General features: G+C 34.3%; 2 protein-coding genes across 6 annotated transcripts in view; one reads left to right on the forward strand and one right to left on the reverse strand.

The window, feature by feature from the left end:
* Positions 1–22,936, reverse strand: part of LOC106103261 (ADAMTS-like protein 1) — a 47,201-nt gene that overhangs the window by 1,754 nt on the left and 22,511 nt on the right. For 3 of the 5 annotated variants that reach the window (XM_013282971.1, XM_013282968.1, XM_013282967.1), the window contains 21 exons: positions 21,830–21,959; positions 20,640–20,755; positions 19,683–19,780; positions 16,159–16,311; positions 15,436–15,560; positions 12,802–13,044; positions 10,282–10,402; positions 10,029–10,150; positions 9,693–9,774; positions 9,185–9,352; positions 8,786–8,968; positions 7,767–7,919; positions 6,924–7,096; positions 6,585–6,673; positions 6,105–6,208; positions 4,777–4,869; positions 4,239–4,510; positions 3,564–3,681; positions 2,864–3,020; positions 2,460–2,605; positions 444–624 (listed from right to left, as the gene is read on the reverse strand). In XM_013282971.1, coding sequence (XP_013138425.1) covers positions 444–624; positions 2,460–2,605; positions 2,864–3,020; positions 3,564–3,681; positions 4,239–4,510; positions 4,777–4,869; positions 6,105–6,208; positions 6,585–6,673; positions 6,924–7,096; positions 7,767–7,919; positions 8,786–8,968; positions 9,185–9,352; positions 9,693–9,774; positions 10,029–10,150; positions 10,282–10,402; positions 12,802–13,044; positions 15,436–15,560; positions 16,159–16,311; positions 19,683–19,780; positions 20,640–20,755; positions 21,830–21,959 — 3,027 coding nt within the window. The remainder of the gene's footprint in view (positions 1–443; positions 625–2,459; positions 2,606–2,863; positions 3,021–3,563; positions 3,682–4,238; positions 4,511–4,776; positions 4,870–6,104; positions 6,209–6,584; positions 6,674–6,923; positions 7,097–7,766; positions 7,920–8,785; positions 8,969–9,184; positions 9,353–9,692; positions 9,775–10,028; positions 10,151–10,281; positions 10,403–12,801; positions 13,045–15,435; positions 15,561–16,158; positions 16,312–19,682; positions 19,781–20,639; positions 20,756–21,829; positions 21,960–22,936) is intronic. The other 2 variants (XM_013282969.1, XM_013282972.1) reach the window with 2 other exon arrangements.
* On the forward strand, positions 10,819–12,368 carry LOC106103263. The gene is made up of 2 exons (XM_013282974.1): positions 10,819–11,637; positions 11,865–12,368. Exons 1-2 carry the CDS (start codon positions 10,840–10,842, stop codon positions 12,315–12,317), a joined length of 1,251 nt encoding a protein of 416 aa, XP_013138428.1. The 5' UTR covers positions 10,819–10,839; the 3' UTR covers positions 12,318–12,368.

A 22,936-nucleotide genomic window follows, 5' to 3' on the forward strand; every position in this document is an offset into this window, starting at 1 on the left:
AGCAGTTTAGGCTACAGAATATAATATAAACTATCGCATTTATAATATTAGTAAGATGTGAAAGTTTAGATGGATGTTAGAGTTTGTAGCCTAAACTGCTGAACGGATCTCGATGAGTCATAGATGTAGAGCAAACTCTGCAATACTTACTATTTTTAACTGATTCCACGCGGACAGAGTCGCGGTGGAAGCTACTTGTGTATAATAAACATTGAGAAAACAGAGTCGGAGGAAATTATATTGAAAAATCTATTTGGTTGTCTAAATCAAATTACCTGCTAAATCCAAGATATAAAGTAGAAATGTATACTCTAGTCCTATTGAAACCAAAATTACAAATTCATAAAGCTTACGATACATGGATTTTTTTTTAAATAATTTTATGTTCCCGGCTTCCTGATGTTTTCTTTACATACTTTCAATATATTACTGTTTAAAAATACCTTTATTGACAGGACAAGGGGCGACATTACAAGCCCTGGTGACGACAGGTCGCTTGAGGCCTTCGCAGGCGCTGCCGGCGCTCCGCTCCCGCTTGCGCTTCGACTTGCTGCTCCGCGCCGCGCGCCACACGCAGCGCAGCGCGCGGTGCTGCTGCCCGCGAGTGCCGCACAGACCTATACACTGGGGGGGGGGGGGGAAACATTCATTTGAGTCTAGAAAGAGATAGATTGCGTGAAAGGACATAAAGGAAGTGATGACTGAGATGACATATGATAGTTATGTGGAGGACAAAAACCTGATGCCTTACGGGACCGACCTTACGGGAGTAGGATAAGGAGGAAGATGATGATGAGTCATTCATTTAAGCGCCAATAGCCTAATAGTTTTGTATGGACTACTGATCTTGCGGTCCAGAATTCGAATCCCATTCTACTGTTGTGAACGATATTCTAGCAAGGCTAACGTCGTAACCAACTATTCCTTTCATCATCATCTTCATCACCAGCTCACTATATGTCTCCACCGAGGGGCTCGGAGCCTACCCTAAGTTAGGGTGATTAGGCCATAGTCAACCACGCTGGCCCAGTGCGGGTTGTCGACTTCACACATATCTTTGAATTTCTTCGCCGATATGTGCAGTTTGCATTACGACATCGTGACATCTTGACATCTTGGGTTCGAATCCCGCCATGTACCGATGTGATTTTCGATTTTTCGAGTTTCCATATGTACATAATTTACCCGAAGTACTTACGGTGAAGGAAAACATCGTGATGCAACTATTCCTTCAGTTATGGTAAAAAGAGGGCGTAAACCCCGGCTCTGGTATACCTAGAACTGGCTTCTTGTCTATGTGTGTATATGTAGTAATCCATCGTAAACTACGTAATGTTACATACATCTATGTTGCTGACATATAACAGAGATGTCAACTCGATTTGATTAATCGAGTTAAATCGAGTTAGACCTAAATCGGCATCAATTGATAACTCAATTTGCCTCGTAGAATCGAGTTCGAGATTCACGTACTGTAAATAATTTAGTTATTCATTTCAATAACTATCGTAGAATAAAAATTAATAAACCTTTCTCAATTTTAATCTGTTTCATTTGTTTACTTATTTATTTCTTTGTATTAAAAAAACTTAATGTTCTTCCAAAAATTTCCTTTATCTATTTAATAATGCGAACGTAATACAATGTCTTTCCATGATGAAAAATGTTGTGTACCAATAACATTAAAAGAATCCAAAAAATCGGGCATATAAGAACAAAAGAGACTGAACGAGAAATTCTCCCTACCCTCAATAATCCTTTCATTTCCTTTCCAACGAATAACATTTTGAATTCGGAACAAAAGAGGCTTTTTGTTTTAAAAACATTTATAACTTGACAATACAAGTCTGTGCAAAGATGTTGCACACAATTTATATGTGAAAAATCTATGAAATAAATATTTAATACGATAGTATAAAATATTTAACGAAAATATGGAGTGTGTATTATTGTGTGTTATTAAAAAGCTTTTATAGAATAATATAATAATAAATAATTTCAATGCTCACGTTGTCGATATGCTTTTTTATAAATATCCATTTTTGTTTTGTTTTTTGTTGAATATAAAATATGTTTATTCGTATTGAAGGTGAGAGCATCCGAGCCCTACTATTTATATTTTACGAGTTATTTCAAATATCGTATCAGTCTTTAGACAGGACACTCACTACTAAAGTTAATGGAGGTTTGATTTAGTATTGGACTATATTATGACGAAAGATCGATCTAGAAGACTAAAACTGGTGCATAGAGAGTGGGATAAAGATAGGAAGATGAGATTACAGATAGAGGTCGAAAAAGATGGACGGATCGTGAAAGGTGACATGACGAAGATAGTGACTAAGATGACGGTTGATTAGTGTTATTTGGAGTTAAAACCCAGTGCGCCTTACGAGTTTAGGATAAGGTAGGGAAGATGATGAGATACAGAGAGATAAAAACAGGGAAAAATGACTGACCTTGCTCCAAGGTCCGACCGACCAGGCGGGCTTGCAGGGCTGCGACTGTCGCTTGGTCTTCGCTGGCCGCGAGTCGGCGGCGCACGAGCTCTCAGACAACTTGGTGCCGTTCTCTGTTATACATTCAACTTTGCGACGAAGGAGGGCTGGTAAAAACAGAAAGAGTACCCAGTAGACTTAAGTCGTAGCAAGGTCACATAGTACGTGATAGTAATCTCTATGGTGCATATGGGACGCATAAGTACATATTGAGCAAAAATTATAATACAAGATAATTTAAGAAGGAGGTCTTGACAATTCCAACAAAGATAAATTACAATTAATCTGAACCGCTGAAGACTTTAAGACATTTTTATCTTCTTATTTATTGCTTCGATATCTAACTGCAAGATTATGTGTCTCACCAGCTCCACTCGCTAAGCACTTGGGAGACGACCAGGCTGTAGCCCTCCAGATAGCGCAGACCGGGCCCAGGCACTCGCGCAGCACGCTGGGAGGACTTGCGCCCCGCCCCAGGCACTCCTCCGCCTCCACAGTCGTTGTGATGTTATCTCTCTTGTACTACGAACAAATACAATAAACAACATTGAATATACGCTATATGTAATGTTCGTAAGGTTCTTACCACAATTGGGTTGTTCAAGCTGTCGACATTCCGGAACAGTTCCGCGATGTTCGCGGGCTGACTAACCACTCACGAGGTAAAACAACCCAATCATGGTAAGAAACCCGTATCTTATTAACATCATATTTGTAAAACTAATGAATCCTATAAAGGTTTTTATGTTTTTTGTGCAAAGTGTTTTGAAATTGGCCTAGTAATTTTTGAGTTTTTTCAATACATACAAAAAATGTCTTTCTTCCTTATAATTTATCATTACTAGCTGTTGCACTCGACTTCGTCCGCGTGAAATTTAAAAAATAGTAAAAACGTATTACTCTTATAACATAGCTTTTTATTGGTGCAAGATTTTATTAAATTGGTCCCGTAATTTTTGAGTTATTTCAATACATACGGAAATACAAACGTTTTCTCTTTATAATATTAGTATATTACATTTAACTTCTCAAAGTTCATTGATAATAATGTATTTCTAACATTACCTGACAAACAGCTCCCCTCACTTGGTGCCCGCTCTGTCCGCACGGCGCGCTGCAGCCGGACCAGTCCGTCGTCAGCCACGAGTAGCCGCCGTCCGCCAGCTCGGCCGGCATCAGTACTCTGCAATATTATACAACTAAAGAAAACGCCTTTAAAACTTCAAGGCTTTAATTTACATTCTGCATTTCTTTTAATCTGTGCCCCTGTTTCTTGTCCATGTAAAAACTTGTAAAAAAAAATCTGCATCTCCTTGAGATATGTAAGGAACTTATATTTCAAACAGATTGTTAGTTTGCCAACATATAATAAACTAACTTTTGCTCGCGACTTTGTCTACGTGGAATTTAAAAAATAGCAAAAAACATAGTCTTTGTTACTCGTTGAATAGTGAAAGAATTTTTGAAATCAACCAGGTAGTTTTTGAATTATTCCAATAACAAAAATACTAATCGTTCCTCTTTATATTAGTATAGATTCAGTGTTTATAATAAGTGTGAATGTTAACAAAATCAAATATTTTTCTTATTAATAATAATGGCTGAACACTAAAACGACATTTTATTTAAGAAAAACGTCTTAAATAACCACGCTAAAAATAGAAATTTAATTAAAATTTCACGTCAAAGAAGGTGTAAGAAGCGCAGTGTTTCGTTTCAGTGTTGTGCCGTTTGTCTTACATTTCCTCTTTCGGTGTTACAGTAGTCTCAATTAAATCGTATACATCTTCTTTAAAATTGTTCTGTCCCGCTCTTTCTATCGTCTGTCTGATGTAATCTTCATTAACAATTATAATATCAGAATAATCCTCTTCCGGGTAAACAATTTGCTTATCATCGAGATTCACGAAGTGTGTTTTCGTTGGCGTCACGTGATTCTGGAAAACGCTTATCGAATCCACCATTCTTTGACCACGAGAAATCCCCAATATCGTCTGAAAATCAAAAAACAACTGAATACATCAATTAAAATGTTCATTAAGAAAAATCTTGTTAATTGGTTTTATTGTACAACTTTTCAATGATACGAAAATACAACAAGAAGAATAATTTAGTAATCAATAATATAAAATCCCCAGTAATAAAACTCGTCATTAGGAAACTCATGATATCACGTGACAAATGAAACCAGAAATGACAGCGGTTAAAGCATGCCATAGACGGTATATTAGAGTAATCCAGTTACCGGTTGACATGCTCTATTTTAGGAACATCTCACCTGAAATTGCATGATAAAGTAATGAAGACACGGTAACAGTCGGGAGGCACTGCTAGGTTTGGGCGGAAGCATCCGAGAAGAGACCGCGCTCTCCTTTTGTTGATAATGTCCCAAGCAGCGTGAACAAAGTTTTCAACAATCAAATTTCATAGTTAACAAACGCCTCTATTACTTCGATATTTGGATGTTTCTAAGATGTTATTTCTTTACACTTAAATTCTTATACAGTATTTGAATTAGAGCGTATAGTAGCATTATTTATCTACTAGTTTTCGCCCGCGACTCCGTCCAAGTGGAATTTAAAAATACAAAAGTGAGTAGCCTATGTGTTCTTCCAGACTATCCTTTACGTGTTTACCAAATTTCATCGAGATCCGTACAGCTGTTTAGGCTACAAACTCTAACAAACATCCATCCATCCATCTATCTAAACTTTCACATTTATAATATTAAGTATGAAGTATGATTAACTGAAGTATTTTAAAATAATTCTAAGGCTAGTAATATTTGAAGTTTTGACAGGTTTTTTTTTCTACTTCGTTAGTATCTTATTTTAAATCCTTTTTCGTTAGTATTTTCTGTTTATCTATATTCAAATTGAACTTTTTCCCTACAATACTTGAATAGAAGTTTCTTTAAAAGCCATAATGATTAGATATCTAAAGTAATTTTGCTAAGTTCTGCAGTAAAATGGGCTCAATAAAGTTTATGGCACACTTTACTGCGGCAATTAAATTATATTTAACGCAGTAATATCTTGAGACAATACGGAGTCACAGTTTAACTACCAGAAGTTACAAAGAATTATTTAAAGAAACGCATGTTCGGTAAACGTAACTTGTTACCGATAGCTCGGCAGTCTATGCACTATTTTTATTAAACAAGATATATTTATTTCACTAAGGGCCTATCACTCCACTGGCTGATAGAGGCTCAGTTAGCTTAAAAATGACATCACTGTCAGAGAAGGGAACAAAATCCGATATTTCCATCACACATTTTACAGGTTGAATTATTATCAGACAATTTACGATTTGGTATGACAGGCCCAATGTACATCATCATTCGCTCTCACTCATCACTCGCTTCTTCTGTTTTTTTATATCTTTTTAAGAACTAAATACGCAAAATTCTTGGTTGCCAGTATGTCACCTCTTTGTCTGTATTTATACTTCATGTCAGCCACAGAGGTTGTATTTTGCACTGAACGTTTATGCGTTTTAAAATACATATAACATTGGAACCCATAGTTATGACTTAATTATATAATTCATCGTGGTTATTATTTAGTTTCCTGCTTTCTAATTGGAATCTTAAATAATTCATACCTCATTCTCGTCGTAGATGTCACGGGCTTGAGAATTGAAGCTTGGAGATTTTGTTGATTGTCCCGCGCTGCCGTACAGTGCATCTCTAACTTTGTCTAGTTTACCTACGAAAAAAATATTTGGGTCCTTCAAATCAATTTACTTAACATTTCATATATGAAATAACTAGCTATCGCCCGCGAGTCCGTCCCCGTGATTTTAAAAAAAAAGTTTCATTCCGAAATTCATATATTCTTAATGATACATTTATTACAATTTCTATCTTTTTTTATCCCTTTTGTATTGCCTTTATGTTTTCAGAAGAGTTATAAAACTGGAACTTTAGGTAGCAGAATAATAGTATGGTGTTCCTCAAGGGTCGCATCCTAGACCGTAATATAATTTGTAAGTCTTGATTAGGTTTGTCTGTTCTGTGAGCCCTAATGATCACCAAACTTCGAAATAAGGCACTTTAAGATATTGTTATATTAACTATATTACCTCTTTGTCTGTTTTTATTGGTTTTCCTCTCATCAGGTCGCTGTTCGTGTGGCTGTTCTCCTTTGCCTGATGCGCGACTGTCTGATCTGCTTTACAATAAAATTCATTGTACTAAAATGTATAAAAAAGAACTAAGGTTAAATGTATGGATATTCAATCACACAGACGAAGATTTCAATACCGCAATTTGACTGTTTTAAACCAGGATTGGTTAAATGGTATTTTTTTTGCGTAATCGTTATACTACGCTACATTAATGCGTTTTTTTTAAATAATATTTTAACTTATAATAAACAGAATACTCGTATAATGGACCTTAACTAAAAACTTTAGTAATACCTGTCAGCTAAGGAGGGGTGGTCCGTGTTGGTCTTGTGCCCGATCTCCTCGCTGGCGGGGTACTCTCCGGGGCGCGGCTTCACCAGCAGCGTGAGGTTGGCGCTGGAGCGGCCCGCCACGCACGTGTACACGCCGTGGTCGCGCAGCGACAGCGACGTGATGCGTAGCGCGCCCTAATGACAAAGTGTTCAAAGAATAACTGCATCTGTTGTGGTCATAGATTAAAAAATTTAGAGACACTAACTTCACCATTTTGGAGGAGGATTTTACTATTCAGGCATCCTCACTAATATTACAAATTAATAATTTGTAATTCTATAGTAAAAAATGTTATTGTATGGAATACATAAGGCTAAATAAATAAACTTCACTCGCGACTTCGTTCGAGTGGAATTAAAAAAGTAGCCTATGTGTTCTTCCAAACTATCCTCTACATCTACGACAAATTTCATCGAGATATGTTTCGTTCAGGCTACAAACTCTAACAAATATGCATCAATCTAAACTTTCGCATTTATAACATTAGTAAGATAACATTCCACTTGAACCATTCCATTCCATTTTTTACATAATTCAAAGTAGCAGTGAAAAATTTTGTTTACTGATTTGTCAATGTGTTTTTAAATATCTCTGGTTGTGGTACTTGAATCTGAAACACCATGTCTTTATAGTTAAATATCTCTCGTAGTTTTTATAGAAGACAGAAGTATTCGTTGCAATTTAGTATAAAGATTGTAAGGTTCATCTTTTTACACAACGGCTTCCTTTATTTCATGTCATTAACACTAGAATATGGCATAAAAATCATTATATTTATCACATTTATATAAAACAAAATATTACCTTTTTAGAAATCTTATGCTTTTTAGACTTTGTAATAATCTGATGGTCCTTCGCCCATTGGATCTTCGTCCTATTGTATCCTTTGACTGGACATTTAATTTTTACTTGTGTTCCGTAGAAAATTGTCGCTGAACCGCCAACTTTAACCGTAACCTAAAATATTTAAGGAATTGAAAAAGTTATACAATGAAACCAAATCTATATTTTATAGTCTTATCGTGTTATTTAAGTAACGAAGGCGCCTGAATAGAATTAATAGCATAATTTTAGTAGACAATATGTGAATTAATGCATAATCGAAATATTTTTACATCTGTTATTTTAGAGAGTGAAAGAGACAGTACGTATTCATACTGCTGTTATTGCAATGATAATCCACGGTTAACAATTGAGATTGTAACATTAAGCTCATTAAAATGTTATGAAAACAATTAAAGCGCCTGTATAAAAATAATAGCATTACTTCTCCAGACATTGTATGAGTGATTGAATGTTTAATAGCGTGTAAATAATATCACAGTAAATAATTGTTGTAGTTATAAATCAAATACAATAGAGGACATGACAAATTGTCGACGTGTTTGTGGAACAAATGAGAAATTCCTTAGAACCGATCAATAGTGTAGTGAGTTGGTCGAGAACATTTTTATTTCTCTTCAAGGCTATAAAAGTGTAAATTAAAAAGTTTTGCAGTGAAAATTGTTGCAGGGTTAAAGTTACTATAGTTTAAACTTTAAGAATTTTTACATTTTAACTTGGTTTCTACAGAACTATTAAAAGTCAACTTTGAGATGTAGTTTTCACTTTTCTTACTCTTTAAAATATTCTTTTTAATATAATTAAAGGAGATTGCACTCGCCTTGGGAAATATTACGAATTCGACGACTTTTTTATGCTACGTGAGAAGACACGTGCAATTTGCTCCCGTAATTATAATTAAATGTTTAAAGAACTAAGGGTTCCCCTGATCTAGAGATCTGCTTTTTGGTTTTTAAAGACTGTAATAATAAAATAATTACCTTCTTCTTCTTAGGATCATGCTGTATATAAGATGAGTTGGCTAATGTTATCTCCGGAGAGGAGGTATCCAGTAAACAGGGTCGGCTGTTACAAGACTTTGTGGTCGCGGGTCGAGGACTGTTGCAGAGAGAAGATGGTCTTTCCACCACGTGTGATTGTGCCATTATTTGCTTGCATTCCACCTGATAACAAAAATATCATCATCATCATCATCACCAGCTCACTATAAGTCCCCACTGAGGGGCTTGGAGCCTACAAGTAAAGAGCGACAGGACCACAGTCAACCACGCTGCACTGCGGGTTGACTACACAAATATCTTTGAATTTCTTCGCCGATATGTGCATCACGATGTTTTCCTTTGCCGTAAGGATAAGTCAAGTTTTGTTTATACAGTCACCTCTCTCTGCTTCACTCCACCTCCGCAAGTCTTGGAGCATTTCGACCATTCGCCAGTATGCCATCTGACAGGGCAGTCGAGCACGTTGCAGTACTGGCGGTCCGGCGGCGGCGGCTGCGGACACATGCTGTTCGGCACCACCACAGTGTTGGTGCCGCCGCGAGTCACCTGGAAACAAATGACGTGAGAAACAAAAAACAAAATTGTGTAATTGAAATATTGCTGTCTATGTTCTATTCTAAGAGAATGATAGATGTTGGACATGAAACGCTGCGGGTTGATGTTATAGAAGCTTTGACTGATTTACTATCAAAAATGTTGTGTGTGTATGAAAATCATCGATTGTACCTCTGTTCTAATAGATGGTTTTAGTTTTTTTAAGTGTCCTTGTTTTGTATTCAGCTTATTTTGCTCCTAAATTCTTGTATTGATTATCAATATATTTTTTTACGCTTCTTCTCTATCTAAAATTGAAGATTGAAGTACAAATTGTAATAAAATAACTTACTTCATGTATACACGTCACTTCCCTCGTCTGTATACCAATGCCGCAGGATTTAGTGCACTGAGAAAAATCCGTATAGTTCCATCTGTGAGGAAATTGGAATTTTATTATTTCTTTCTTTGATAGAAATGTAAACAAATGTGTAGAAGAAATACAGTCATCGGAAATAGAATTGATTTCTACTTGCAGGTTAAGAAACAAATGTGATCTCATCTTATAATGGTTGAACTGGAACTTTTGAAGTATTGAAATCTTCTGATTAGCAAAATTGACACACCTTACTCACACAAATCTGACACACCTTTAAGGTTTTGTTTTAATGAACTGGTAACTTCTTACCTTGGTGGACAAGGATGATCGTTGCATGTTCTTACTCTGTTCTCAGGCTTAGTCAAAGGATCACACATGTATGGAGACGCATTTTTACCATCTTCATCTCTTACGCATTGGATGATTAGCTCCTGTGAAACATAAATGAAGTCTAAGTAGACTATTTGAAATCAATATTTTTTGTTGCAAAATAACATATCTTCTTAAATTCCTTGATATTAGTAAATTTATAATGACAACTGATTTCAAAATGTTTCGTTACCTGAACACCGCTTAGACAAGAAGCGCTGCAGCTTGTATAACCTTTCTCTTTCCAAGAATAAGATTTTCCTGGCGAGCCGGGCGCCACTCGGATATTACTGGACGTTCCAAAGATCAAGGACCTGGTGAACAATTTGGATATGTAATAAAACCTATAGTTAATGAATCAACCTTTCTGACACCTACTTCTAAGTAACTCTAATTGTACAATATAGATAAAACAGTTGCAAGAAGGGACTTTTCAGTCTTTCCAAGTAATTTATGATATTCTTTGTTACTTTCAGTGAATTGTGTTTGGAAGTCAGTTTTTTTTTTATTAAAATTTTTGTTTTTATATATTAGTGTTGACCAATTATCTCTAAAATACAATTCCTTTGTTTGGAAATAATTAAAAAGATATGAAAATGTGAATTTAATATCAATTACAAGATATTGCTAAACACTAGCGCATTTATAGCGTGTTTACATTTACTTTTGATAACTCTTATCGTATATTATCAAATATTATCAGAGTCTATCTCAGTTTGAATAAGTTTTCGATACAGTTCACTACTCAACAATGTCATTAGATGTAAATATAAGTGAACCAGATGAATTTAATTGTACAGAACTGCACAGTTGTATAGAAAATGTAGCTAAAATAAACAACATAAAAGATTTCACATATCATGTTGAATTCGCGTGTGGTAAAGGTGAAAATTTCGTTGCAAACGTATTTAGAGTCGAAATAACTGACACTGAAGATTGTGGTAAAGTTAGTGTGATTGTTAAAACATTAGTGAATACAACACGTCAGGAGTTATTTAGAGAACTACATAAAAGAGAAGTAAAAGCGTATGAAGAAGTATTATCCAGATATCAAATGATACAAGAGAAATTAGATATATCTGACAGAATCGTAATACCTAAATGCATACTATCTGATATGAAGAGAGGAAATGAGGTACTAATATTAGAAGATTTAGTTTCCAAAGGTTATGAATATGATACTAAAATTAATAAACTACAGAATTTAGAATACGAACAAGTATGTTTAGTTTTGGATAATTTAGCGAAATTTCACGCACTATCAGTTGTATTTGAAATGAACAATGTTGATCATTTCACGAAACTAAAAAACGAATTTAAAGATATTCTTTTTCAAGATACATTTCTAGATAAAAGTAAACTAAGAAATTATTATACTAATTGCTATGAAGATTCTGTTAAATTGTTAGATGATTTGGACGCAAGAACGAAATTACAAAATGTAGAAACGAAATTAATGGATCTATTAAGATATTACACTTCTTCACGAACATTTAACGTGCTCTGTCATGGAGATTGTTGGGTGAATAATTTCTTGTTCAAACAAAAGGTACGATACTTCATATACATATAATTATTAAGAATCATATTTCATGTTATTATACACTTGTATTATAAAATATTGCCATCCTTTACATTCCCTTTGAATAAACAGAGACCGCAAACATACTAATATTATAAAAGCGAAAGTTTAGATAGATGGATGTTCAAAAAATTGTCAAGGTAATATAATTCTTCTGTAATAAGCTGGTATGGTAATAGTGTTTATTTTTGCAGGAAAACATCACAACGGATCTATGTTTTTTGGACTTCCAAGCGATGCGATATTCAAACCCAGCAACAGATATTGTTTATTTCCTTTATTTGTCAACTGATTCTACATTCAGAGCCCAACATATGAAAGATATTTTATCAGTTTATTATGAGAGTTTTACCTCATTCTTGAAACTATACGATATTGATTCTAGTTTAATTTATACTAAGGATTCATTTGAAGATGATGTACAAGAAATGTTACCTTTTGGATTGCTCATAACTCTAATAGAGTTAAGAATAGTAACAACGACGTTTGAAAGAGAAATAAGCGAATCCAAATTAGACCTTTACCAATGCACTTCTAATGAAGGTAAGGAAGAAATCTTGTTAAAAGTGAGAGTCGACGATGTGGTTAAGGAGTCACTACAAAATGGCATTTTAGATAAATTGTGTGAAATGAAATTTCTCAATTAAAGATATTGACCAGAGCGGTTTAACGTGATGTATAAATAATACTGTAAATTACTTTAGTTGTTTTAATTTGATCGTCTTTCTCTGTCCTTGAATTGTCTTAGGAGATTTTATTATCCTTAAAATATAGACTTGATTTTTACGACTGCCTTCCTATTGCCAATCCTACTTATATTGTAACAAAAGTGAATACTGTGATTATCATCACGAACAACATCAGAAGAACTAATGCATTTTCATCATGCACTTTATGTTATAACTAAATTCGCCAGACTCCGTATAACTAAAAAAAGTAGCCTATGTGTTTTTTCCAGACTATCCCCTACATGTATGCCAAATTTCATCGAGATCTGTTCAGCAGTTTAGGCTACAAACTCTAACAAACATCCATTTATCTAAACTTTCGCATTTATAATGTCAACATTACTGAATTCACAATTTGCTTGTTGCATGTTACTAAAAAATGTATTTTTTTATATTGGTGTACCTGTCTCCCGTTCCGTATGAAGGTATACTAGAATCCCCGAAAGACGTCCCATAAGCCATAGAGCAGGGCTCCATGACGCATCTCTCAGTTTCTTCCGTTGGTTTGGGACCCATGCATTTGCTGTCTGGTAATTTTGCTATAGTTCTGCTGAATTCTAAAAAAATCTTGCAATGAACCTCTTTCTTCCTCCAACCTTCGCCGCATGTTGTACTGCACGGACCCCAGTCATCGTCTTTTATGTAACTATAAAAAAAAATCTAATTTAATAAAATGCAATTGGTCTTTGGAGTTCTATAGGAAAACATTTTATGAATGCCTTTAAAGGTTTACGGTTGCGATTAAAATAGAAGAATCTAGATCAGAGATGTCCATAATTTTAGTAGAATTCTTACAGAACTTAACTGGTTCCAGTGAACTTTGTTACATTCTTTGACCTTTGAACTTCTAATTTGAATTCTTGCCGTCTCCTTTAGATACCATGGGATCCTGGACTATATAAGGAATCTCTGATCTAAATAAACGATACTATATTCTATGAAAGAATCACACATGATTTGACATGCGGGTGCTTAGGTATTGGACCGAACTTAAATCTAGAAGTTACACCTCATCTGTTCTGGCTGGTTTATGTATAAGTATATGCACCAGTGTTCATCTGTATTTAATTCTTATTCAGTAATATTTAAGACATAGTTTTAATGCTTCAACTAAACACTCCGTGAGACTTGAAAACAAAGTAGTTTCTGTCGGTGCCAGAAATGTCCAGTTTTGTATCGAGAAAGTGTAACGAAGCAAAGAAGTAACACAATGTGTGCAGAGTGAAGAATAGAGTGCAAGGAAATTCAAACTTTACTGTGCAGTGCATAGAGTTAGAAATAAGATAAATTCTTCTGTAAAGTAAAGCAATGATCAGGCAAATGATTTGATAGATTTATTTATTAATTTAGATATTCTGTGCATAGAAAGAGAAATAAGTGTTTAGTGTTATCTATTTTGTAGCTAAATTCTATTAAAAAAATTATTTGAAAGTTGATTCGTGTCTTGTTAAAATTTATTCAAAAAGTGTTTTTAGTTAAAGACACTTTTCGAATCATTGAATATAAAAGATCTAATTGTAAATGGGCAGTTTATTTGTGTAAATGGAAAGGTAACATTCATCGTAGATGTGTGGATGTTATTCTGAATTTAAACGTGAAACCTTTATTACTTTCAGTAGGTACAATACCTTACATACAACCAGCCACACGCAAAGAATATTTTGTAATTGCTGAAAACAACAACAAAATACTCTAAGCTCTTTGTAAGATACACAATTAATAAGTACTTAATCTATACTATATCTGTACTATTATAATAAAGCGTAAACACAAACTTTGTTGCCTAAGATGTCAGCAATTACAGCATGTTTTTGAATAATCCCATTTTTAATAAAAAGCCCTACACTTACATCACGCTTTATGATATATATTTTTACGCCATTAAACTTAGGGGGTAAATATTTTGGATAAAATCTCTAATGGGGGAAAGAGACCATAAGTTGCTGCCAACATCAAGAAAGCAAGATTGCTAAGGTTTGTCTGGTCATGTCATGTAAACAATAAAATAAAATTGTAATATTCATGCGGATGAAACCGCACGCGAAAAGCTAGTAATTGATATTTATATCAACACGACGGTAAACGCAACCCATTCCTTAAAACAAAGAATTGTTTTAACATCCTTGCGGAAGAACAATTTTTTTTAACCGCCTGCATTTGTTTTTATTTTTTTAATGTTGCCTAAAATTAACTTTAATTCCAAATTCAAATTTGAAAATGATTTTCTCTTTGTCAATGCTTATCTATAAAAATCCTTTGTGAATTCTCTACCTTCAAAAACAAGCCATTAAAATAATTAGTATTTTTTAAATAAACTATTCTCATTTTAAATGCCTTTAATTACAATCCGGCGCTCCTGCTAGTCATTAAAATTTAAAACGAGCTCTCTGTCTAGTGTTTTAACACCTGTACAAGAACACATTTTCATCCCTTCAATTATATTTGAAAACAGAGACAACCAACACTAAATTTTTCACATAGAACAAAGGGTAAATATTTTTTATCTAATTATCCTGTAGTTTTTATTTATTACAAGATATCTTTTAACTTACAAATATCTTATTCTGAATTTTAAACCATCTATCTAAAGTACAGTACAGCTTCTTATAGTTTTTAAGACCTTTTTGCACTAGCGCGAATAGTCGCACAGCTGACCGAATGCGACACTTTAAAAAAACAAGCGAGGATAACTAGCAAAAGGAAGGTGATACGCTTCTTGAAGGACCCTAAGTCCAATTTACTGCAACAATCATATCAGTGGATATATCGCTAAAAAATAGCATTCACTTTCAGAATACTATTAATGGTTTAGTGACGAATGGGTGTAAGTTTAGTCAAGATTATAACGAAATGTGTACCGCGTTTTTACTTCATGGAATACTAAACTGTTAAAATGAAAATCGGGCAACACTAGAACTTCGGCATAGACGTCCCTATCTGACAGCTGTCAATGTCATTCAGACGTATTAGAGCGCGCCATTGCAGGAGGTAGTGTCTAAGTTAATGTTACAATATTAATGTCCATAAAAATACGTACGTGGCTTCCACGGGTACTTCTGGTTCTCCTATCAGTCTTTCCGCTTTAGCTTGTGGCGGAGGATATGGTTGGATAAGTGGCTGTGTGTGGTACACCACGCCGGGTAAAATATCTTCTATATCGTCCTGGAATAAAGATAATGTTTTAATTATATGGAAAATCACATCAAAACAGTTTTATTAATAGATTTCTCACAAACTATTCGATATTTAGTATTCTACATAATATATTAAAGAGGAAAGATTTGTATTTTGACATGTATTCGATTCACGTCAAATCTAGTTACTCGGTCGATTTTATAAATTCTTTCACCATTAGAAAGATATATTATCCGTGAGTAACATAGGCTATATTTTTTATTATTTTACGCAGACGAATTCGCGAAAAACGGATAGTCATCTAGTAAAGAATAGCTAGTTATGAGTGTGGAAGGGTACACCGGTAGAGGTAGACGTAGAAAGAGATAGATGTATTGCGTTAAAGTGACATGATCAAGAAGGGAGTGATGACTGAGATGACGTATGATAGAGTTATCTGGAGGACAAAAACATGTTGCACCGACCCTTTAGAAGTAGGATAAGGAGAAAGATGATGATGATGATGATCTAGCAAAGAAGAAAAGAAGTGCAATTAAAAGGAGTAGGGGACGTATAAGAATTATCATATTTTTATCTTCTCGAGATATCAATCCAACTAGAAACGGAAAACGGAAGCTATTCTCACCTCAGTTTCATCAGCTTCTCTGTAAGCGGGACAGCTGATGCCAGTGGAACAAGGTCTGGATATATCAGGTCTTGACATTGGGTCACAACCACCACCGGCTGGCGTGCACTCCACTCCCCTCACTTGTACTCCTTCGCCGCACGAAACTGAACACTGTAAAAATATGCAATAAGACTCAAAATCGCATAACACGGCCAAATTCAAGACTCAGAGGATGCTATTAGTACAACTGGTGTGCGATTGTCGATTATTTCGCAGCTCAACTGTTTAGTTGCACAACTAATCAAGTAATGTGGGCACCTCCATATACGCTCATTGGAATTAAACCGTGACTAAACAGTTGTGGGTTAGTTTAGTCAAATGTGCGCACGCTCTTATATGAATAAATGGAAGGGGTTTATTATAAACTAGGAATTAATTTTGGCTTTACATTCCGTTGTGTTGCTTGTAAGTAAAATACAAATTGAAAATCATTTAATCCAAAAATAGGTCACAATGTTTTGATCTATTTATATAGACGTTGAATTTATTGTGGTTTTTAAGACGTACCTGCGTGTACCAGACTCTATAAGAGTCATTTAATATTCAACAAAAGCAACGGCAATGAATAAAAAAGGGTAATTTGATTCCTAGACTAGATTTTTATTATTACGTATAAACATTGTAATACGATTCTATGCAGTAAAAATATGTTTAAAACATACTTTGCTAACAATCGTTTCTTAAAGACATGACAAAGTCCATATCTATACTGATATTTTAAAGAGGAAAGATTTGTATTTTTGTATGTATTGAAATAACTTAGGAACTACTGAGCCGATTTCAAAAGTTCTTATACAATTAAAAAGCTGCGTTATTCATTAGAAAGAATGGCCATATGTTTTAGTATTCTCTGATGTCACGCGGACGAAGTCGCATGCAACAGCTGGTAACAATTTGAAAAACTTTCTTCATCGGATTAGTTCGAAGCTATCAAATAAAGAAACAAATTTTATCTTTAAATCTTGGAATTGTATTTTTTTTTACTATTATATGAAATAGGTTATGCCTGCGAGTGTCTGCAAAGGACTGAAACAAAACAGTAAATAGCCTATATGTTCTAGACCATGTTCTATCAACCAAATATCTTTTTAACCGTTCCGGAGATATCTAACATACACATACATTATTAGTAAGAAAAAAACAAAACACTCACTATAACGTTCACTATACAGTTGCAAGTTGTACTGCTTTCAGTAGAAACTACTTCAATGCTTTTAGTTCACTAGCAGTTTTATAGAATACATTCCATGAATAGAACAGAATAAACATTGCATCTACTTTTAATACAGATAAGTGAATGAGAATTTAAACAGTAATAGAATTTTCTTACTCAAATAGTCTTGATCGAATCTTTTTTTTTGTAATATAAGGTGGCAAACAAGCCAGCGGCTTGAATCCACCGATATGGAAAGCGACCGCTGCCCGTAAACATCCGCAATTGCAGATGCGTTGCCTACCATTAATTGACTGAAGGAGGAGACGCACATAAAGAGGACATTTCCGCTTCCTATGCGTCTCCTTCATCGTAAAATCCATTTTTCCTTCCCATCCTTTCCTCTTAAGAAAAGGGTGGAAAGGGAAAGGGGTTAAAATTAGGCCTCCGGCACCACACTCATCAGACGAAACGCGGAATTGTTTCCATTTCACGCCTGTTTTCTGTGTGGTCGTGGTATTACACAGAGCCGGCCCTTTTGTGTGAAGATGTTAAAGCGGGCTCTACCGCTGTTACTACTCTATCTAGAATAGGTTGTAATTTAGTCTTAAAGTATTAGAGAAAACAAAAGTAAATGCCCTATATTCTTCTCGACTATTCTTACATTTATGACAAATATCATCGAGGTCCGTTTAGTAGATTAGGTGGCAAACTAACAAACATCCATCTAAACATTCGCATATATAATATTAGAAAGACTAGTTTTTCCCCGCGGCTCTATCCGCGTGTAATTACTTTTTATATATGTGCGTCGATGACGTCATAAAGAATCTGTAACGAGTTTTGTCTGTAGTCTAATTTGATTCGTATCGTCCAAGTTAGTTGTGTTTATTGTTTTTTTTTTTAATTTAATTAGTTTATAAGTAATTAGACAGTACATACAGTTATATTCACACAAAGATTAGTTTCAGAAAGGTAATATTTCAACGCAGCGGTTCGCAAATCGACGATTTACAGCCTTCTGTCTAAAACTTACCAAAGTCGTATTGGTTTCGTGAAAACTTAATTATAGTTTGATTCTTTGAACAATTTAATATCAGTCGTAGACGTTTTAATGAAATTTCAACTCGAAATTAATATAAATTTCAATTTGATTTAATAATTTTAAACATTTGATAATTATTCGAAACTTTTGATTAAGACTTATGTATTTTGATGTTCTAGGAATCAACAATACTATAGTTCGATATTTGAATAATTTACAGAATTCATTTGTTTTTTCTAACCACACCGGGAATACGTTTGCTAGTATTATTCATTATTCCGCGTCAAAATGTATCTCGTCATCATCATCATCATCACAATAATAATACCCTTGTCACTTTGGAAGGTCGGCACATACATACATCTCTATCAGCCGTCATATCTTCATATCCTCTTTCAGACAATCCATACATACTTTCTTTAGTCTTCCTTTAGCCATCCATATTCAATCTTATTTATAATTAGCTGTTCCCGTGCGGCTTCATCAGAATTAAATTATAAAAACTTTTTTTTCATGTTTTCATTTGTCAAATTCTCAAATGCTAATGTCAAAATTACTGTCACAACAATAACCTTGCGTCCTTGATGTTGGAAACTTGTAGTTTATAGTCCCACATGTAGGTCTTTTTCCTATTTATTTACCTTCTTTAAAATCGTGAAAATATATAGCCTAAAGCATATCGTAACTGTAGGGCTTTTTATTAAAGAAAGAATTATTCAAAAATATGCTGCGATTGCTGACACTACGCCACGAAGTAGAGTGTTTTCGTTTTATTATATTAGTATAGTATTGATGTATTACATTGTGTTTCAAAACTATCCGCAACGGAAGCTCTCGTGAGTACACAATGTTGGCAGTTCAATACTTTTAGTTAGGTTATAAAGTTTTATGTGAATATTCTATGAACATCGCGATATTTCAATATCTGATATCGAGTTTATGGTGCCCTAGTACACACGGGTACACACGCTAATGTATTTTTTCTCAGACTAATGGTACTGAAAAATACTATAAAATGGCCACATAGAGTCGTAAAGGTTTATTGAAAGCTTTTACGTAATGCTAATATTATTGCAAAATCTTGAGTAAACAGTAAAGGTTTATATTTGTCTGTGTCACTGTTTTTTAAATACTATTATTATAAATGCATTGCTAAATAGTTTTTTTAATGAGTCACTGAATTCAATGGATTTCCCATACAGTCTGAATTACTTTAAATTTACAATCGAGAATCATAGTTTTCAATCTAGATTATAATTTTACAATCCATAATGTAAAACTTACTCCTGACCAAGCACCCGCTATCCATAAAGGGCATTCGTGTTCGTTGCAAGTCTGTGAGGATCGTGGCGCTGGAGACACACAACCTGGTTCCGAAGATCCTATAGAAGTACAAATAATATTAAAACAAAAATCAGTAAAGTATCTATTGCGCCTGAAATATAATAATAGCAATTTTGTAATTTTACTTTTAAAATTGACAACATTTTTGTTTGACATTTAATTTTCGTAGGCACCTGAATCTTTATTTAAATACTTTTTACTTTATTCAATATTCTTTGTTGTTAAGAAGTTACAACAATAATTATGATTCAAAGTTTACATAAAACGCTTTTATTTAAAAGTCAACAAACGAAAATTCACCAAGTATTCTGTGTAATATCTCGTTTTAGTGATAATAAGAGCATAATTCGAAATGGTCTATCTAAATTTGAAAGGCACTTCGTACGGTTTTACTGCTCATAGTGACTCAATCCTTATGAACTTACTGACAATATCAATAACCCGAAGTGAGTGCTAACATAAAGTGCTTACAAAGACGCTTTACTATAGATCATTACATTGTAGAAGTGTTTTAACTCAAGTGAAGAATATCACTTCATATTTTGAAGTCTATACTTACATAGATTATTAAAATTATGTTTTAATTAACTTCAAAATGTTATGCAAGAAGTCAATGACATGACGATATTAAGTCTTTAAAGGTGAGTTTCTATGGCGTAAAACTGCATAAAATCGTTTAATCACGGCTTTCATTATCTTTAAAAAAAGTGAAATAATTGTATTGTTAAATGTATTAGTAGTAGAAGGTTGTAAACCTTCATACAAATAAAAACTTTAGAACCATTTTTCAAGCGATTAATATTGTCATTTCTTTAACGATTTGCTTATAAAAATTACACGTTTAGTCGCAGCTATCGTAGTGGAAAAAGGGTCTTATATTAAGTATGTATAAAATACCTGGCTGGTAAGTATCAGCTCTTGTAACATTAGCAGATCTGGCGCAAAGGACACGCCGCGAGCGCAGGCCGCCGCCGCAGCTCACCGTGCAAGGAGACCATTCACCCACGTACCATCTAATGAAGCATATTGTATAAATATCATCAAACCATCATCAGCTTTTATTTGCCCACTACTGGACATAGGCCATCCCCAATCTTCCACAGAATGCGGTTCTCCGCCTTCCGTATCTCTCGATTTATACCAATACGAGCTGTTGCCCGCGACTTAGTCCGCGTGATATTAGAAAACATACGAACTATATAAATAACAAAAAGCTACGTATCCCTCGGGAACCGGACACCTCGGGGATGACGCTTATCCCATGTATACTCCAGACTTTGTTTTACATCTGTGCCAAATTTCAATAAGATATGTTGAACCGTTGATCGAATAAACATTAAAAACTAAATAAATGAATCCCACGGGAACCGTAACTTATCCCGGGATAAAAAGTAGCCTATGTGTTCTTCCAGACTATGCTCTAAACCTGTGCCAAATTTCATGGAGATCCGTTCAGCCGTTTAAGCTACAAACGCTAACAAACATCCATCCATCTAACCATTCGCATTTATAATACTAGTAAGATAATAAAGCGTACGCACTACTTAGTTACGTAGGAGGTCAGCAATCACAGCTTACTTAGAAATAACTGTTTCTTTATAAAAAGCCTCACGATTACAACATGGTATTATACTTAGGGAGTATAAAATTTGGAAAAAATATTTGGTTAAGGGAAAAAACTACAAGCTGTCATCAAGGAAACAATGTTGCCGTGGTAACGGTAATTGTTATCCAATACCAAAGTCCTCCGTTGTCATTTGTGCATTTGAATTTTAATATTAGTAAATAAAATTTTTACAAATGTAAACAGTAAAATAAAGCTTTCATAATTTATATTATGAATAGAGAAGAATTAAATTATGTTATATTTGTAAAGTCAAATAAATCTCGAATTAAACAGTAGCTTTCTCACTTATAGAATTGACACAGTACGTTCCTTTCTTAATCCCCTGGCCGCCATGTTGGTTTGGTATAGGGGATTATTGGCATGACAAGATCAAACAGTAACGAAGACGTATAAATCTACAATTAAACAGGAAACTGAGTCTGTAGAATAAAGTGAATTAGTAGATTTAAGAACTTCTCACTTGTAAGGACAGGGATGCATATTGCATCTGACGACAGCCGAGCTCGGCTTGCTGGAGCCGTCGCAGAGTTGCTCAGGCGCGTCCGTGCCCGTCAGCCGGTCCCGGCACACTGCCAGCGACATCTTGTAGCCTGGGAAGACACTTGTATGAGAGGAGTACAAATGTGCGATAGTCGATTGTTTCGCTGTCAACTGTTTAGTCGCACAACTTATTGTAGTGTACCCTCCATATAAGGTCTAAAGCGCGACTAAACAGTTGTTCGATAGTTTAATCAAAGGTGTGCGCACTCTTACACGGTAAAAATCTTATATATTTTCCTGTAATAAAACTTGAAAGAAAATCTGTATGCAGTGAGGGTTCATATAAAATATGTCAGGTTGTTACAAACTATACAACTGTATAAACGTTTAAAAGTAGTTTTTACTTTTACATTCATGAAATGGTTTCTTCTAGTCATATTTATGCGGTCGGGAAAGCAAAACCGCAACTAACTACAAAGATTTTTCCTGCCCCTTAATTAGAAATTTTAAAATTTTATTCCAAGTCAAAATGCATATGACTTTATTTTTTAAAAGCAAAGTTTTACTTGTAATATAAATAGTAACACAAATAATATAAAAATCAAGATGGATTAAAAAAAAAACTTTAATGAGAGTGTTGATTTTTTAGGTTTTTTTTTTAATATATTCCTATTATTGTCCGAAGTAAATATAAAACTTTTAATTGTGGGTTTTTACTAATAAAATACATGTATGAAACATCCTTATCCCTATGTTTCTCTTGAAAAAAAAAACAGAAAAGCTTATTCCAATAAATGATTCAAATCTGCGTAACTTCACCATAATGTTCTCAAAACATTACTTATTTTAATTCTCTGATGTTTCAATAATTTAAGCAAAAACTTTTAACATTTCAACCCCAAATATCGACAAGGGTTTGTACCCTAATCCGTCACTTATAATTTGACATCTAATTAACGATAGACGTCTGAGCTTTAACGGTCCGTCGCTGGATAATCTTACAAAGGCTTTAGTTTGTTTATTTACAACAAGCAACTAACAAGTTTAAACAATACAAACTGTTATATAATAATTTGTATATCTTCTT

The sequence above is a fragment of the Papilio polytes genome, unplaced genomic scaffold (genome assembly GCF_000836215.1).
Source record: "Papilio polytes unplaced genomic scaffold, Ppol_1.0 DF823835.1, whole genome shotgun sequence".
Taxonomy (NCBI): domain Eukaryota; kingdom Metazoa; phylum Arthropoda; class Insecta; order Lepidoptera; family Papilionidae; genus Papilio; species Papilio polytes.